General features: G+C 41.1%; 1 protein-coding gene across 3 annotated transcripts in view; it reads left to right on the forward strand.

Moving 5' to 3' along the window:
* The window catches only part of adamtsl3 (ADAMTS-like 3), an 80301-nt gene that overhangs the window by 12925 nt on the left and 47087 nt on the right, over positions 1 to 20289 (forward strand). For all 3 annotated transcript variants that reach the window (XM_054753345.1, XM_054753346.1, XM_054753347.1), the window contains one exon: positions 17728 to 17844. In XM_054753345.1, coding sequence (XP_054609320.1) covers positions 17728 to 17844 — 117 coding nt within the window. Of the gene's footprint in view, positions 1 to 17727; positions 17845 to 20289 lie in introns of those variants that run through there.

Genomic DNA, 20289 nt, shown 5'->3' on the forward strand with positions numbered 1-20289 from the left:
TGAGCCAAATCCAATTATTTAGCTAGCCTTGAGACTTTTTTTTCTTAATATTTCAGTAGCGCACATTCACCTCACTGCCAGGCTAAACAAGGCTGACAAATACGCACTGCGCCGTCGGCTTTTGCTTTTTCTTGCATGACGCTTGGTATGTGTCAAAGGAGAAACACCAAAGTCAACAGGGAGGGGATGCAAATATGAGCATGATAGCTCGTCGACAAAACAGCAGGCAGCTAAGAGTCCAACCCATATGAACACAAACTCCCAGGCAGGTTTGTTATCTTCAACAACCCTGTAGTCATTTATAACCAGTTTGGGAATCTTTCATCCAGAGGAGCATTCATAATCTTGTAAGGGAGGATCTGGCTTGGCACCCAAAAGGTGTTTTACGGGGTTCAGGTCCTCCCACGCTAAACCCTTCCAACCTTTCCAACTGGAGGAGAGCTTTGCAAAAAAAAAAAAAGAGGCTTCGCTACACATCTTAAAATCAATTGTCAACTACTCATCAGTCAGCTATGGACGTGGGAGTTGTAAGTTTGACCATTTTGTTTTCCTTTAGCGAATAGTCTAACTTAGTATAATGTATTAAATATGTCTGTAATGGTAGCGCTGTAGCTCACATCGCTATGCTATTGTCGCTAGTAGTGTCCTCCTCTCCCACTCCTTAATGTTACATTGTTTTATGTGGCATGTGGCATATGGCTTAAAATATAAATCACAGCGTAGTTTGTGGCATGAATAATACAAGACATCAGAGTAATTTGTGTATTCATTTTAAACTTTGAAGTATATTGAGGTGTTGCAGTATAGCCAAGCTATTATATACAACGACAGAAAAAACAAACAGGACAAAATTACACGAAATATGTGAAAATGGTGTTTTAAACAACCAAACAAAAAAGTAAAATTCTAAAACCATTATGAATGAATGAATAGTTAATTATTAAGACCTACTCTAAGAATGAAAACTAATTCACAATCCACACATGGCTGGGTTTACGCTCGCTCATCGTTTCAACAGACTGAGACTGTCTTACTGAGAAGTGTGCCACAGGGTTTACTTAGTATGCACTTACTGAGGCGGAAGCATGTAGCAAGTACGTCCCATCAACCGGGCATCATTTTGTTACTTTCCACTGTGTTCCTGTTAATGATACACAATGCCTCAAATAACTGAAGTATCAGAGTATCTGTATTTTTATTTGATAATTGACCTTTCAGCATAAAGATCTGGTATCAGAGGTAGTGATATTTCAGTATCGATCTGCACACTACTACCACATCCAGAAACAGGCGTGGACAAACACAGCTCTTTAGCATAGACACACAAAATGCTGTGTTCCCAGTCGGGTTTACTGAAAGCTCTTTTGTCTAAATTCCAGCATCAGGTCTAGATTTTGGACAACACGCTTCCACTTCACACTCTTAGACCCCTTTAGTTTATAAGTTGGTGCTCCAGATGTCAGCAAATCATCAGTGTTTGCCAGTGTTTGAAAGACCAGTCATAATCGTCGCTGCAATCCTTCTCCTTTATCACCGTCAGCTATCCCGAGGTGACTTCTTTTCTTGAAAGCAGGTCAGGATCTGACTGTGTTAATTTGAGGAAAACTGTTATTTTCCCGCAGAATACTGTAAATGCGCCGATTAACACCCTTATGCAATTAACCTCTGTGGCTATAATTAGACGGGATGCCACCAAAAGGGTAGCGCTGATGGCAAACTCAGTAACAGTAACAGTAACAGTAACAACTTGTTGGATAGCTGTACACGCCTTTCTGTCCTGGCTGCTCAGTACAATATGGCTGACATTAAATTGGCTAAACAAAGCAAAGAAGAAGAACGAAAAGTAATTCAAGATTACTTGTCTTCAGGCATTCCACGTTTGTCACCGTGCCACAATTTATTGTTTTTTTCTTCTTCTTTTCCCTTGTATGGTATTTAAAATGCAAACTAAAACACTGACTAAGAAAGCTGATTTATTTTGAATGTTACCTACTGTACAGGGAAAACTCCCAATGTGCTATTGTGTAGGTTGGATCCAGTCTGCTCTAAGTGTAAGGGTGAGTGTATTAAAAAAAAAAAAAGTTGATTATTCATTGTAGCCACCAGCAACATGGCTCCAACTTTGGAGTCCTGCCAGTAAGATATGAAAAATCGCTACAAAAATCCATTATAGACACATGAGAAAAATAGCTAATAGTGCTGCTTGTTTCTCAACTAGTCTCAAGAGTTTTGAAAGACCCCCACGCAACATATCAGTGCACATTTAATGGCGCTAGCATGGGAAAAGCAAAGGGGCCAGCCAGCTTTCTCAACATACGAGGTGAGATCTTGGCCGACAACATTGCACTGGAGCGCATCGTCCCTGCCACCAGTGTATGTGCACACATTCAGCAAACAAATGTATTCCATCATTTCTCGTCTATGCATAGATTGGAGTTGATGGTGTTGAGTGCATGGCAGCTTATAATGGGATCGTCCCTAAGAAAACACGGTGGTGGTTTAGTGGTGGTGTAAAGTGTCATACACAACCATTCTCAACTTAGCTATTACAGACTGATGAGGTCTAAATAAAGCCAGAAAGGACTAGATGGTGCTACTTCCCTGTTTATTTGAACGATGTCACACATCTTCTGGAAGATTGTGCCAGATTTTGGCAGCATAAAACTAAAACACAGCCTCACCGTGTTTAGTCGTGACTCTGGGCACCCGTAGGAGACCACTCCCTGAGCTTCTCAGAGCTGGAGATGGTTTATGTGGCTCTAACATGTCAGAGATGTACTTTGGCGCAAGACCATGAAAAGACTTGTACACAAGCAGAGTGTTTTAAAGTCTATTCTCTGAGTGACAGGAAGCCAGTGCAGAGATCTGAGTACTGCACTAATATGGTCATACTGTATTTCCTGGTTCTAGTCAGAACTCGAGCAGCAGCATTCTGGATGTACTGCAGCTGTTTTACTGCTCGTTTAGAGAGCCCGGTGAGAAGGCTGTTACAGTAGTCTAGCCTGCTGGAGACAAAGACATGGATTAGTCTCTCTAAATCTGTCTTAGACACTATTCCTTTGATTTTGGCAATGTTTTGTTAGGTGGTAAAAAGCTGATGATGTTATTGACTTAATGTGGCTGTTAAAGTTCAGATCTGCGTCCATTATTAGCCCTAGATTTGATGATTGATGATTAGGTTTTAGAGAAAGTGTCTCAAGGTGACTGATAACACTGTCTTTGTTTCTGTGGGCCAAAGACAATGATTTCAGTTTTGTCTGAGTTTATCTGGAGAAAGTTGTTTTGCATCCACACACTGATCTGTTTGATGCAGTGACAAAGTAAATCTGCAGGACCATGTTCACCGGCCGTCAGTGGCACGTAGATCTGAGTGTCGTTTGCATAGTTGTGGTAGTACACAATGCAGCTGCGTATTAGCTGGCCTAATGGAAGCATGTACAGATTGAACAATAGGGGTCCCAGGATGGACCCCTGGGTAACCCCACAGGTCACATCCATTTGGTCTGAGACATAGTTACCAATTCCAACAAAGTACTTCCTGTCCTCCAGATAGGACTTGAACCAGTTTAGAACAGTACCAGAGATTCCCACCCATTTGTCTAACCTCTGTAATGAGATCACATGATCAACTATGTCACAGGCAGCGCTCAGGTCCAGCACAACTAAAAGTGAGACTGCCTGCATCTGTGCTCAGATGGATATCATTTGTCACCTTGATCAGAGCTGTCTCAGTGCTGTGGTGGGGCCTAAAGCTTGATTGGAAAGTATCAAACACATTGTTAGAGAGAAGAAAGTCAGTAAGCTGTTGGTATACAAACCTTTCTAAGACTTTTCCCAAGAATGGCAGGTTTGATACGGGCCGAGAGTCTTCTCTTCTTCAGAAGAGGCTTAATGACAGCAGTTTTTAGGGCCTTTGGAAATGTTCCAGTCTGAAGTGAGATGCTCAGCACAGACTTTAGAAATCCAGTGGGTAACACATGAAGGCAGCACGTTGATGGACCCAGAATGCCGATGATCTCTTCGACTGTTTTGTCAATGACAGGTGTGAAATGTGTCAGCTTGAGGTGTCTAGCTGGCTGCAGAATAGTTATTTGTGTTGTGCAAATGATTGCATTTTTCATACCTTGAACTTTGTCGTGAAAGACTCTTGCAAACTCATTGGACTTAGATGTAGAAATGAGTTGTAAGGGCAGTGAAATGGGAGGGTTTGTTAATCTGTTTACTGTAGCAAACAATACACGAGAGTTGTTACTACAATTGGTGATGATTTCAGAAAAATAACTCTCCCTTGCAAGGTTTGGTTAAAAACACATAATTTTTCTTTGTAAACCTAATAATGAAGTCATTGAGGTTTTACAGACTAGTTTTGATTCTCGCGACAATACGGAGCACGTCATTTTGTTGGCAACCCTACATGACGCAGCAGACATGTAGGATTTGCCGATCGGTTTTGGGATCAGCTTTTAAAGGCGTTTATCGGCATATGCCGATCATGTGTCTTTTACAGAAATCGGCCAATACTGATCGGTGACTGATCAATGGGAGCATCTCTACTCAGCGCTATCAATGCAGGCTGATAAGTTTGCTCCTTATCGCTATTACAACATTGGTTCTGTTATGCAATATATTTGTTAATAGTCTAGTCTTCCTAATGAGGATTAAGTGGTAGAAAAAGGATAGATGGATAGTCTAGTCTTTTCATAGATTGGAGTTGGGATTAATTCTGTATGAAAGCTAACAATGGGATCTTCCTTAAGAAAACGCGGTAGTGGTTTTGTGGTGGCGTCAAGTGTCAACCATTCTAGACTTAGCTAGTCGGGATTGGTGAGGTCTAAAAATAGCCAGAAATTATTATATGATGCTACTTCCTCTTTAGGAAGGATATATTGACCCGGATGTAAGATAAACCAGAATAAAAGGCAGGTACTCTTTTTCTAGACCAAGTAAAAATTAATTATTTTTTTTAAATCATGTTTACAATATCGGTAAAATAACAGAATAAATAAATTAAAAAGGATATTATATTTCTTAGGCCCTTGATAATTGTAGATGACACTGCTTCATCCATCACCATTATCTTAAAAGTAGCATCAGAACTCTTCTGTTGTTTGATAATGTCCTAAAAAACACTGACTCGCTTTGGGGAGAAGTCAGATGACTTCAAAAAGACGACCCATCTAAAGATTTATACCTGCAGACCAACAAGTGGCGCCAGAGGACCTCTTCCCAAATGAATCAGAGCTTTTCTCCCTGTCACTTACACACACACACAGAAGTGACCTGGAGAGACACACAGATCCGTTGTAAAAAAAAAAAAAAAAAGTGTCTCAAAGGTTGGGCAAGTTTGCTGATACATGATTTTAAATAAATAATACAACAAATATTCACATTACATTTTTTTTCTTGAAAAAAAAAAGAGATGTCTTATATTCATCTTATATTCAGGTCATATTGCAATTTTATGGTGGCAAAATTTTACTTTAACATTCCCTCCATACGAGTTAGAACCCTGAGATGTATTTCCCTTAGTTCTTATGGTGTATTAATACTCAATCTGAACAAATCAAAGGTGAAACAACCTGCTGCAACAGATCCTGGTCATAGGAAGAGACCCTGCAGCATTGTGCTCCACTTTGTGTTAATAAGCCTGTTTTATACGAGCACTGACAGACAAGAGGTTAAGAAAACAACCACCCCTCTCCCATACATGTCTTTATGTCAATGCGACGAAAGGCCAAGGGTGAGAGTAAAACAGACAACTAGGTCGATGATTCATTAACCTCTGAGGACGTTTTGGGAAGGAAGTGACCTTGGGGTTAAGTTCAAAAAGCACTAATCAACAGCAATAACATCAGCCTTGTGTTGTTTAATTGAGTTGTCCTCAAACGCATTGCCAGTGTTTGTCCTAAGAAAAAGACCAAAAAGCTGGACTTGACTTACACTCATGTCTGCCTTTGATTAAGTTGACGTCCAATGTTTAAACAAGGACAGGCCCCCCTTTTTTTTCCAAGACTGGCTCCTGTCTGAATGAAACCTAAGAGGGAAAGATATTTTTGCTAATCCGCCTTCAAGGGGATTTATGCGAGTATTCACTTAACACATTTTGGAAGAGGAAACATTGTGGCCTTCTTTTCCTCTCTCTCATCGCTCGTCTATTTATAGAAAATAAAATAAAAAGCAGCCTTTTTCCTCTCTTATCTCAGGATTTTTGCTGTACATACAGTATTAGGGGTACAGTCGCCCCTTGTTTATCGGTTGATTGGTTCCAGATCCCACTGTGATAACTGAATTTCCACAATACAGGATTCAATGTTAATAAATGTAATATTTTCATAGTTAGAGCATAGAAAACCTGTTTGACTTTCTAAATACCACTTTTAACATTATTAAAGCCCTGTGGACATGAAATAACATCCATATAGTTACTGTTAATTATTTTCTAAAAAACTGTGATATAGTGAGGGAGCGATAATTGAACCGTGATACTGCAAGGGATGACTGTATTACGGTGTGCTATAATGATGGTTTGGTATGTAGGCCTACCTCGGTTTTAAGGTTTGCTACAGTAAGGGAACAAAGTGCAACATAAAACTGCTTATTGTTTGTGGAAATAGCTTTAACGTTGTTTAAAATTAAACAGAAATCAAGTAGCTAGCAGGTAATTCTCCAGTAAATACACCTCTCAAATATATATAGGATATACTATATATAGGGTGATGTGAAAAAGTGTTTGCCCCCTTCCTGATTTATTTATTTTTTTTGCCACACTTAAATCTTTCAGATCAACAAACGAATGTAAATATTGGTCAATGACAACACAACTAAACACAAAATGCAGTTTTTAAATGAAACTTTTTATTACTTAGGGAGAAAAAAACCTACCAAACCTACATGGACCTGTGTGAAAAAGTGATTGCCCCTCTGTGAAACTTGAGATTAATTGAGATCTATGAGTCTGGAAAAGGTTATAAAGCCATTTCTAAAGCTTTGGGACTCCAGCGAACCACAGTGAGATCTATTATCCACAAATGGCAAAAACATGAAACAGTAGTGAACCTTCCCAGGAGTGGCCGGCCAACCAAAATTACCCCAAGAGCGCAGCAACAACTCATCCAAGAGGTCACAAAAGACCCCACAACAACATCCAAAGAACTGCAGGCCTCACCTGCCTCAGTTAAGGTCAGTGTTCATGACTCCACCATAAGAAAGACACTGAGCAAAACAGCCTGCTTGGCAGAGTTCCAAGACCGAAACCATTGCTGAACAAAAACAACATTAAGGCTTGTCTCAATTTTGCCAGAAAACAGCTTCATTATCCCCACGACCTTTGGGAAAATACTGTGTGGTCTGACGAGACAAAAGTAGAACTTTTTGGAAGGTGTGTGTCTGATTACATCATAACGCTGCATTTCAGAAAATGAACATCATACCAACAGTAAAATATGGTGGTGGTAGTGTGATGTCGAGCTGTTTTGTTGCCTTAGGACCTGGAAGACTTGTGATAAATGGAACCATGATTTTTGCTGTCTAGTGAAAAATCCTGAAGGAGAATGTCTATCTGTCCATCTGTTCATGACTTCAAGCTGAAACCAACTTGGGTTCTACAGCAGGACAATGATCCAAAACACACCAGCAAGTCCACCTCTGAATGGCTGAAGAAAAACAAAATGAAGACTTTGGAGTCACCTAGTCAAAGTCCTTACCTGAATCCTACTGAAATGCTGTGGCATGACCTTGAAAAGACATTCATACTCAAAAACCCTCCAAAGTGGCTGAATTACAACAATTCTGCAAAGATTAGTGGACCAAAATTCCTCCACAGCGCTGTAAGAGACTCATTGCAAGTTATCTCGAACGCTTGATTGCAGTTGTTGCTGCTAAGGGTGGCCCAACCAGTTATTAGGTTTAGGGGGCAATCACTTTTTCACACAGGGTCATGTTAGTTTGGATTTTTTTCTCCCTTAATAATACAACATTTTCTGTTTAGTTGTGTTGTCATTGACTACTATTTCGGTGTTTTGAGTAACAAACAGTGTGACAAACAAACAAAATAAGAAATCAGGAAAGAAGCAAACACTTTTCACATAACTGTCTCTCTCTCTCTCTCTCTCTCTCTCTCTCTCTAAATATATATATATATATATATATATATATATTATATTACGAAAGTGCAACGATGCAGACAAGTGCATTATGAACAGTGTGAATTATCATTTTATTTTTAGTAACCGAAAGTTCCTAATTGGCTAAAGTGCAGCATTAATAATTCCAGCTTGTAGCACCGTTCCCCATCTCGACTGATGTGATTACGTGAAATGTGATTACGAGTACATGTACCATTACACATATCCATTGTCAGGCTTTCCCACTCATAATGATGAAACCCTCCTGGATTCTCAGGGCATTGAATTGATCTTAACAGAAATGTTCAGGTTGTCTTTGAAGACATTTTGCCTCTCATCCAAGCAGGCTTCATCAGTGCATGCTCAATGACAAGGGAGGACAAGCACTCATCTGACAAGATAGGACAGCTCCGTTCACATTCATTGACTGGCTCAGGAATTTTATTCTTGGATTTTGGCGTGAACCAGTAGTTTATAATATTGAGCCTTTTGACAGTTTTTCTAATTTTTTCTGAGATATTGACTTTTTTTTTGATTAGCTGTAAACTAACATCAAAATTACTAAGAAATACATTCTTGAAATATTTCACTCTGTGTGTAGTGATGACCAATTTGGGTCACTGCGTGAAGGCGTGACAATGGGTCCCGCAGCCAAACCAGTTGAGAAGCACTGTTCCACGACAACCTGAACAGACCAATGACCTTGATGAATGAGAATATTCACAGACAAACCCTCTTGCAGTTAATATTTTCTGGTAAAAAAACAAAAGTGTGTGGCTACTCTGTAATTTTCAGGACTGATAAGAGTAATGAACTCCATGAGAGAGTCTTGGCTGGCAGCACGAAGCAAGGACACTCCTGCTTACAATGTTTGCTTTTCACACGGGATCACTGCAACACCTTTGCTCTGAGAAAGCCACTTTTCCATTCTTAAAGACTTCTTTTTTTATACATCTCCTAGAATACACATGCCCTCTGAAGCTGCCAGATTTCTCTCAACGTTGCCATTTTGGTTTCTCGACTGCCGCCTGATCGATTACTTCATTGACACTACGATTGAATGTTTTCCTGAATATTTTACTTTGTTGTTTCTTCCGAAAGATGTGCTGATCGACTGCGGGGCTAATCAACTTGCGGCCCATGGGCCAAACTGGCAGACGAATTACGTCAGACCGACCTGCAACTGCAGATCAAAAGTTTTTTGCAGCAGAAAAACAGAAGGGCACGACTGTCATTTTGAGGATCATTGACTCGTGCTCTCGCAATCGGTCCTTGACTGAGGGTTTTTGCAACAGGTCCTTAAAACAGCTGAGCATTCCTGTCATACAGAAGATCTTTGACTAGCATAGATAGGTAACACTTTTGAACCAGAAAGAAGACTGTAAGTCAGACCACAACACAAATCCAAAAACCAGGCCCCTCAGTGCTAATGGTCAAAGCAGTTGTAGCCACAAACATGCATGAAACCATATTAGCCATTGCGCTTTAGCTCAAACATGCTACAAGTGAACTGGATACCGCGTCATTCATCATTTATATATACGAATGTTGTCGGCAGCCGTTTTTCTTCAACTATCTTCGGCCTTCGGAGAGCACACAATATCGGCCTGCAATGCAAACACAGCATGACTACTGTAATGTTCGTAGCGGCTGTGCCCTCTCAATAAATCATGGCTCATCACTGTGGAGCTGACAAAAAGCCAACACTTATGCAAGAAATGTAACATAAGCGATATTTCCTTGGAGCTTTAGCCCACCTGCTGACCATGTGTGTGGCCACCATGATTCTACAAGTTGATCATGTGGTGGGACAATACAAACAACAGAGAGCTGACCGCTGAGGCCTTTAGAAGACATTAGCCAGCAAACGTCACATGATAAAAATAGGATTTACCGCTTACATTAATCTGTGCAGCAGACTTGGAGCTATTCTCCCACATAGGTAATAGCGGTTATTACATTTAATGTGGAGGTTTTTTTTTTTTTTTTTTTAATGAGGCTCTCAAAAGAGCCATTTGACAGCTCACAAAAACAGCAGGAACTTGCAAGAACATTAATAAGCAAGCAGGCCTAATTTTACAGTCAAAAGTTGCAGTGAGCAACAGTCATAGAAAATCGTAGATTTGTTGTGCTTTTAAAAGATTTTTGGAGCATAAAAGTCATTTACATATCCTCACTCATTTTTTCCTAATGACAAAAAATCTGCTTCCCAAAAACTGTGGTGAAAATATAATCTATTAAATAGGGACATCTCCCGGCCGCACGGTGGCCTTGTGGTGAGCATGTTGGCCAAACCGTCAGGAGATTGGGAAGATCTGGGTTCAAATCTCCATTGGGCATCTCAGTGTGGAGTTTGCATGTTCTCCCCGTGTCTGGGTACTCCCCACATTTCCCCCCACATTCCAAAAACATGCATCTTAGGTTAATTGGGGACTCTAAATTATCCATAGGTGTGAATGGTTGTTTGTCTTTAAGTGCCCTGCGGTTGGCTGGCGACCAGTCCAGGGTGTACCCTGACTCTTGCCCAAAGTCAGCTGGGATAGGCTCCAGCATACCCGAGGCCCAAGTGAGGATAAGCGGTATAGAAGATGGATGGATAGGGACGTCCCATAATATCCGACGACCAATATTTATTTTGTTATTGGCATTAAAATGAGATATCAGTTCATATCGGTATAGTTTTTTCTGCCAATAATATCGGCATGCTCCACACAGTAACGAGCTTGTCGAGTTTCGCCATTGGATTGTAAATATGCAATTTGCAGTTAGTGTAAATCACTTGTTCTTTCATACGTCTAAAATGTTTCATTCATGCTGCATTCATGCAAGAACATATAAGCGACTGGGGTGATGTGCTGAACGAGCCCAGTTTATAATTTCAGTCCAGAGTTGTGTACTTTGACCATTACTTTGTTCTTATACAGATGTTTGTGCTATATAGAAATGTGCAGCTTTCCAAATTGTATCAGTACCAGCAATATTTAATTGGATTCTTTTTTGTGAATTTATTAAAACTAGTCAGTCTTACCTGTTGCTAGTACAAAAACATGTTATTTTAGTTGATCGGGATTTTTTAAGGACAATTTTGTTGAGACAAAATGTTTTACATATGGCCCTTTTTCTAGAGGTTAATATTGCCGCATTTATCTTATTTTACACAAACAGTGTTTATTTGTGAAATGCATCCAGTGCCATCACAGTAAAAGAAGCGAAATGTGTTCATTCACTACACAAGATGTGATCTGACATTAGTTTGAGGGAAAAACTGCAGCCTATAACATTATTTTTATTATCACATATATATAATTAGGGTGAATGGGATGTGTTTTCTGTGGAAGAAACTGCCTGTTTTCAGTGATTTTTTTAAAACTCAATAAATACATATTTTGTTAGCATGTTAGCACAAAGTCAGGAGATTTGCACGATCTGGTTTCGAATCTCCATTGCGCATCTCTGTGTGCCGTTTACATGTTCTCCCCATACGTGCGTGGGTTTTCTCCAGGTACTCCGGTTTCCTCCCACATGCCAAAAACATCCATGTTGGGTTAATTGACGACTCTAAATTGTCCATAGGTATGAATGTGAGTGTGAATGGTTGTTTGTCTATATGTGCCCTGCGATTGGCAGGCGACCAGTCCAGGGTGTACCCCGCCTGTCGCCCGAAGTCAGCTGGGATAGGCTCCCTAATGAGGAGAAGCGGTAAAGAGGATGGATGGATGGAAATTGTCCATAGGTATGAACGTGAGTGTGATAGGTTGTTTGTCTATATGTGCCCTACTGGTGACCAGTCCAGGATGTACCCCGCCTCTCGCTCAAAGTTATCTGAGCTGGGATAGGCTCCAGCATACCCCCTCAACCCTAATGGGGATTAAGTGGCATAGAAAAAGGTGCTAAATCGAGGATATTCGATGTTCCACTGTACATTAAAAGTAGTGAGTAGCCAGAAATAGAACAGAAATGGCTTTTATAGACATTGCACCATACATGTCAACAACTTCTGTGTGTGTGTGTGTGTGTGTACATGTGTGTATACATACACACGCTTATCATTTCAGTAGCAAGACACCATTACAGAAAACAGTAAAAATGGTGAGAAATTTTGCAACATGCTTTGATTGGGAAAAAGTAGCACCATCTTGTGGACAAACTCCAAAATTGAAAATGAGATCCGTTGCATTTCTTTATGACAACATAAAAGTTGGATCCAAAAGTTCATTTTCAGTCGTCTTCATGGAACATTTTTCATCACAAGAAACAAAAATGTTGACTTTGGTGTAGCCTTGCCTTTTAAAAATACAGTAATCCCTCGATTATCACAGTTAATTGGTTCCAGACACAACTGCGATAAGTAAATTTCCGCAATGTTCAATATTAATAAAGACAAGATTTTTGTAGTTAGAGCATAAAAAACCTGTTTATGACTTTAAATTACAGTATTAGTTTTCAGCATTGAGACAGGAACGAGAACGCTTTCAAAATGTCCACACTGAGACCAGTTTTCAATTGGCTTTATGCTCCAAAACAAGGTTAAAATGTAAACAACACCTCTTCTGTTAAAAAGAATGTAAACAACTGATCAATCAACAGTCCCTAAAATTTCAGGTGAAATTGTTTCAGAGGGTCCACCTGTATTTTGCTGATGTGACTATGCAATATGTGCAATCTGGTAAAAACATCTAATAATTACAAACTGAAGCCCAGTAGTCCTCTTAACATAAAGGACGGTGTTCGTTTTAGTTAAGATAAATGTGGGATCAAAAATCACATTTTCAAAGAGACGTTTTTGGTCACGAGGAACAAGTGATATCACTGTGTGTGTAGTTTTGCCATTTTAGACAAATTTAGGGAACATTTAAAGATGAACAAAATCCCAAAAGTCAAAATGGCTTAAAAAAACAAAAACTTAGTTGGTTTTATGCTGCAAAACATGTGGCTACCCAAAAAGAAGGTGAAAACCATAAAGAAAATAGCAAACCAGTCAAGAGAAGAATCCCGAATCCAGAGTGCTCAAGTTGGTATTTTGTTGATTTGAACTTAAAACATTAAAACTACCAAAACAGACAGGGACGAAAACAAAAGCTGTTGATTACAAGTGTTTTAATCTGCACTCTTTCATGTGTTGCCAAGGAAATTGACACCTTTGGCCCTTTTTGGTTCCGTCAAGTGCCTATCAGCAGCAGGAAGCCCTGCGTTAGTTCTCACGGTGATGTCAGTGAAGTTTCTGTTCGGGCAGAGCCAGAGCCGAGAGCTCCTAATGGGGGGGGGGGTGCTGCATGAATGTATTAAAGAGGTAAAATCCCAGATGTTGATGTCAAGGCTTGGGTTTCTTTGAAGTAATTTGCATTGCTGTGTTGATGTTCTTCCCGCAGCTATCAAAGAGCAGCAACTGGAAAGCTTCTGGCTTTGACATGCACCCAATATGCATCCTCCATCACACCCACTTAAAACCCGAAAAAAGCCACTAGTTTTCTTGACTACTGGCTCTCGCCCATGATTGATGGCCTTGGCGCTGTGTTTCCAGCCGATTGCAGCATGTAATACAGGCAAGGGGGAGATTATGTAAGAATGTGAAACTCAAGCAAAGCAGCGTTTTGTTCCCCCACCCCAAAAAAAATCATCCATCTTTTGCTCTCTTCGAGTCCATCTTTGTCCTTGCAAATCCATCATTTAGATTCCTGCCAAGATGAGATTGAAAATGTTATTAATTATGAATGGGGGAGGCAAATATAAATAAGGTAGTCTGGGAAGGATTTGAGTCATAAAATTGTAATTAAATCAAGATCCGATGATGCAACGACTTGAAATTGTAGCTGTTATTGCTCCTTGAGCAATAAATGCCACTTGTCATTTCAATGAAAACACTGACTCGCGCATAAAAACTCACTTATGTGTCCATGTGTCACTCAATGTTTTGTACTAGACAAGGCAGTTACCACGGAAACAAGTGCCTGGTGTGACTGAACATTGCGTAGTCTTAAAGGTTAATGAATGGTAGCAACCATCAGAGGGCGCAATTAGTTCAGTATGGCACTTAAAGGAGGAGTCAATTTGGAACCTTGGGGAAACTATCTCATAGTAGCACATGAAAAGTAAATGGAGTTGGGTTCCTCGAGCTTTCTAAGTTGACATGTCGATTTTGCCCTTTCGGAACGAGCATTTTTGTTACAGTTTGCTTGGTTAGTGCTAAGCCTGAGGTTCCTGCAGTTTTTAAACCTATTTCTTAATATCGCTCTTTAATATGTGTTAAATGATGGCGTACAGGTCATGTGTCCATCTGACAATCAATGTTTTGTACGAGACAAGGAAGTTGCCACAGAAACAAGCGCCTCGGTGACTGAATGTTACGTAGTCTTGAGAGTTAATAGATATCGTTTGTATAATTTTATGTTTTGTTACAGTTTGCTTGGTTAGCTCTAAGCCTTCCCTTACCTTTTTCTGCCTTTTTGTTGGCATCACTATTTAATATGTGTAGGAAATGATTGTGTAGGACGCAGTCCATCACATTAATGCAACGTTGGAAACGGTCAGCATCAAATGACAATGACTTGAAACCGTAGCTGCTATTTCATCTTGTTTGTCATTTCAATGAAAACACAAAGTTGCACATAAAAGCTTGCTTATTTGTCCAGGAGTCACACAGTGTGTCGTACTCGGCGAGGCAGTTACCATGGAAACCAGCACCTGGTGTGACTGTGTGTAGCATTGGGTTGGGTTGGTTTGGATTTCAGCAACCAGAAGAAGGCACAACCAGTTTAGTTTGTACCTAAACGAGTTGTAAATTTAAAGTTTGGCAGTGAAACCAAAAGTTTTGAGAATGACACAAGTATTGGTTTTGACAAAGTTTGCTGCTTGTGTGTTTTTACATCTTTTTGTCAGACGTTCCGAAAAGGAATTTTTGGTCACCAAACTGTTCTTGGAAGTTTAGGAAATGTTTCTTTCGGCGGTTGTTTTGGTACCATGATTTATTCATGGCTGTGTTTTTAGGCAAAATTGTGAGTGAGCCCACTTCCTTGGCTGAGAAGCAACCCCACACATGAAGGATTTCAGGATGCTTTACTGTTGGCATGACACAGGCTTCTTTGCACCCTTCTTGACAACAGTCCATCTTCCTAAAGTCTTCGCCTCTCTGTGCGAGCAAATGCACTCACACTTGCTTGCTACCAGTCCTAAGCAAGAAGCTTCACTGGTGGTGCCCCGATCGCGCAGCTGAATCAACCTGCGGAGACAGCCCAGCCACTTGCTGGACCTTCTTGGGCGCCCTGAAGCCTTCTTCACAACAATTGAACAGCTCTCCTTGAAGTCCTTAATGATCTGATGAATGGTTGGTTTAGGGGTGTCATCCTACTAGCAGCAAAATCCTTGCCCTTTTTGTGCTAAGCAATGATGACTGCATGCCCATGTCCATGGTTAACAGAGGAAAAACAAGCATTTCAAGCATTACCCTCCTTTTCAAAGCTTCCTGTCTGTTATTCTCACTCAGTCGGGATCACAGTCATCTCCAGCTGTTGTCACACACTCATCTAAGTTAACCAGAGAATCACTAACATGACGTCAGCTGGTCCATTTGTGGCAGGGCTGAAATGCAGTGGAAATGTTTTTTGGGGGGATTAAGTTCATTTTCATGACAAAGAGGGACTTTGTAATTCATAGCCATTCTTGTTATTACTCTTGATAATATTCTTGAGTATATGCAAATTGAAAATAAAAATCATAAAAAGCGAAGCAGCAGAATTTGTAAAAATGTAATTAATATTGTGTCATTCTCAAAGCTTTTGGCCATGATTGTATATCACAGAGTTTGCTATAGCTAATAAAAAGTAAAGTGAAGTGAGCGTTTTCGTAGGCTTCTTTTACATGCAGACTTGCTAACACTATGTATAAAATCAGTTTTATTTTGTTACAGTTTTCTTGGTAAACTCCGAGCCTCAGGTACCTTTTTCGTCCTTTGTCTTGATGCTGCTTTCTGAATATGTCTAGTAAATGGTGGTATTCATGCCAGTCCATCACATTAACACAACGCTGGAAGCACTCTAAGCATCAAACCTCTGGCAACCTACCAAAACTCTGTGTTCCAGCTCTCCAAATTGAGTCATTGCGGCTGCACTGAATCCCCATAATCACAGACTACAATCAATAATGAAGCAGGGTGCAGTTACGGGCCTGTGAACACCGAGGTTGCATGGCAGCGACAAAGATGGATGGTGTCGCGGTGCGCTTAAGAAAAGCCACAATTAAGCGGTGCACTCTAATTCAGAGTTTTTATTCATAACCACATGCAAAAGGCCGGAAACATCTGTACTCTTTCCTCACGCTGCCTCATGGCAGGATTAAAATTGACAGCTGGGTTGGCACGATTAGGACAACGACTTTACTGTTTGCAAAAGGTGATTGTCACAAGATGATTGATGATTGCCCCCGAAATGTGTGAGGTCGAGACATGTTATAGTTTTACACGGTGTATAAAAATCAAGTTTACCATCCAGAAATGAGTAGGAGTCTCTGCTAGAGTTCATACTGACCTGACAGATAACAAAATAGATGTTCCCTTTAAAAAAAGTTACCTTGAATAAGGCATTTCTGCAGTTTTGTGTTATCACTCTGAGCTGAAACGTGCATTTGATACGATCCACATTTCAATGTACTGTATTTAACGCTATCCATTTATGTGCCATCGCATTGCAAGTCTCTGCAGAATTGCGCATGGCAGTTCCCCAAACACACGCATGCCAGACCTCCCAGAAGACCAGTCCAGTCATTGCTGTTTTCTTTGAAATACACAAAGAACAAAAGTGGCATGCATTTGGCTCCGATCGTGACCACACATGACTGAAGGAAATGAAATCTTGGCACTGCAAAGGAAAGGAACCATTAAAGGAGAAATTGCAAAAATTGGTGAAGATTCTCATACAGGAGCCAACAAATTTGTTCCGCTGAACGTCATTTGCCAGCAGCAACAATTGCCATGCCCGACTCAAGAGTCTGCGGTTACTGCCCAATCACTGCTGAGCGCCTGCTCCCAAATTTGAAACAAAATACGCTATGACATTCCTTAATCGTTGGCATTCTTGATCCTTGCCCTCATCTGGCTGCTAGCCAGTCGAATTATTGGAAGGCTGCCATGCTGTTAGCTAGCATCTTAAACGCTCCATGCCTCATTAGTCTCTATTCTTAAATGTCAGGAGCACACCTGGCTCATTGTGAGCACAATTTGACTAGCTGAGCAGCGTCATTTTAAAGCGCATGCTGATAGATTAAGCTGCTACAGTAGATGCAAAATGTGGCCATCCAAGTATTTTTTTTCCCTCGCTCTCACTTGTCCCAGCGCAGTTGACCCGAGTCATTACTCGGTGTTTATGACCCGCGGCAAGCAGCTGTGAGCCCCCTGCTTGAGAATGTGAGTCCTGCTGTATGGCTAATGGGCCCCGTCCAACATTCTTCCCCCCCCGTCTCCTTCCCATGCATGCGTTGTCCTATATGACATCACATTCTACCAGCAGGAAAAGTTTTATGCTACATGTACCACACCATAAACAAGTCGGTGATGCCCGGTGAGATGCACTGTGGTTGTCTACACAGTGTAATTGATGGCTTCTCCGGTTTCCAGGTTGTTGTGTGGGCCAATCACGACGATGCAGTGTTCATCCGAGAGTTCACCCTCATTCGCCGAGACCACCTCTCAGAGGAGCCCCTCCATGATGCCGGCCAAAAACCCGAAGACGCGGTAAGTGCTTTTAATTCCAAGTGTTTGTATACATTCCTTGATAATTCCCATGGAAAATGCATATCAAATCGGCCAACCAATCAAATATGTTTACACAGGGGAGGAGTGACTAATCTGCTGTTTGGCTCGCTAATTAATGCAAGTGAATGATGACAGTTGGACAATGTTGGCGGTGGCGTAATGCGACTGCATTTTTTTTTTTGCTTGATCTAGTAGAATACTTGGCAGCCATTTTGAACACGAATCAATCATTGTCTTGTATAGCTTTTACTTTAAAGAGACTTTACACTAGATAAAATCGCAGTGGCATGAGGCTAGCTAGTCGCATTTTGCGAGGTTAAAGGTGCGACAAACAAAAAGATGAAAGAGTTTTGTGTGATACAGATACAGTCCAGGAGGATGCGCAGTTGGTGTTGATGCTGTTTTCATAATGCGGTCGCAAGGTGGTTAGCATGTTGGCCACACAGGAGATCGGGAAGATCTGGGCTTGAATCTCCGTTGGGCATCTCTGTGTGGAGTTTGCATGTTCTCCCGATGCGTCCAAGGGTTTTCTCCGGGTACTCCGGTTTCCTCCCACGTTCCAAAAAAAATGTGCATTGTGGAAAATAGGTTAATTGGCGACTCTAAATCGGTATGAATGTGAGTGTGAATGGTTGTTTGTCTATATGTGCCCTACGATTGACTGGCAACCGGTCCAAGGTGTACCCCGCCTCTCGCCCGAAGTCAGCTGGGATAGGCTCCAGCATACCCGCGACCCTAGTGAGGATAAGCGGCATAGAAAATGGTTGGATGGATGGTTTTCATAATGCAGTTGTGACCTCTTGTAGTACAAAGCAGTATTGCAAGAGAGAACATCATGCTAATGAAATCATCAGTTTGTCCTTTGTCATGCTTCATGGAATGTGCTTGAATGTACGATTAGCGATTAGCTGACGTACAGTTTTCGACATTGATTTAAAAAATTCATCAGCAGATTTGTTACTGTCACACAAGTCATTTACTTATAGGAAGACGCATGAGAGCAAGAAGTCAAAAGAAAAAATGGCGAGTCGGAAGCGTTGCCAGAGATAAGGAGACCCAAACACTGAAAATAAGCAAGGGGGGGTCGGTGACTATAAAAAAACTTTGCAAAGCCATTTTTCTCAACAGCATGACGGCCACGCATGAGTACCTTAAACGCAAACACCCCGGTGCTGTGTCGTCTTCCTCACCATCACCACCACTGCCAAGGTTAGCTTTAGCGTACGCTAAGCTTTTGAGACAAACGGAGACGGCTCCACAACAGACGGAAGCACGGTTGTAGCTAGTGTGATGACCAGGCTAAAGGCTTTACCTGTCGATCATCTTTCATTATTATTCATTACTGGCGAGTACCTATACATTTTACAAATGTAAATGTGTTTAATTAGTGTGTGAGGCATATTTAGGGCTAAAACGTGGCTTGTGCTTCTATGCATTGAGCTTGTTCGTGTCCTTTGTGTGAGCAAACAATGGCAATTGAAGAGAGATGTGGGGGATTTTGGAACGGAATTTAATCTCATAATTCTAGTCGCTTTTATTGAAAATGTTGATCCAAATTTGGAGGAGAAAGACGAGTCAAGCTAGCAGGAGGGTTTGGAGGAGGCGGAGCGAAGCGGCAAAGCAAACAGTGGTGCCTCGATGCAGCATCATAGTCCAGTCAAAAATAGACATTTTTATGGGTGTCTCAGTTGTTTAACCCGCAAATAGCGATGATCTATTCTACTGTACAGCATTACAGTACTCCACTTTTTGTATTGCACTTCAAGTGACCTCTTGTGTTACTGAAAGCGGTATCATAATGTTGCATACTAACGGAATAATCGCTTTGTAATTTTGGGTTTATGGACTCAAATGTGCGCAGTCATTTTTTGTCGGACAGCAAAAACGAGTGACATCACCAAAAGTCTTCCTTCGCCTCATGTCTCACGCTAACATGTCTTAAGACCAGGAAGCCGCAGACTCCCAGGAGCCATATTTGCGATTCCTTTCAGCACTCACGCCGCTCTCTGACTCGCTGTTCCGTGTTGTTCAATATTGAGCTTGATTCACAGCCAAGATAAACTTAATTAAGGAGCGCTCCAGGAGGCGGATCTCGGCACTCCGACAAGTATTGGCTTTGACGTCCATGCCAGGGTCAGGTTGGTGCAGCATTAGGACTGACCTCACCGGGACACTTTACCTCGTCCCTCGGGATGGGGGTTGTCCTCTCCTGTTTTTCCTGGCACCTCCTTTAAGAACAGTGGAACTTACACCAGCATATGTAATGTAAAGTTCCAGAGACAAACATTCAGTCTATTCAGCTTCCTAATCAAAGAGTGCAGGGGTCTGATGACTGAATTTTTGGCTTCCTCGAATGAGTAAAGATTATGAGATAATATCCCAGATGGTGAAATTTTCCAGACAATTTGCTGCAGTTTTTTGAGC

The sequence above is a fragment of the Dunckerocampus dactyliophorus genome, chromosome 15 (genome assembly GCF_027744805.1).
Source record: "Dunckerocampus dactyliophorus isolate RoL2022-P2 chromosome 15, RoL_Ddac_1.1, whole genome shotgun sequence".
Classification (NCBI taxonomy): Eukaryota; Metazoa; Chordata; class Actinopteri; order Syngnathiformes; family Syngnathidae; genus Dunckerocampus; species Dunckerocampus dactyliophorus.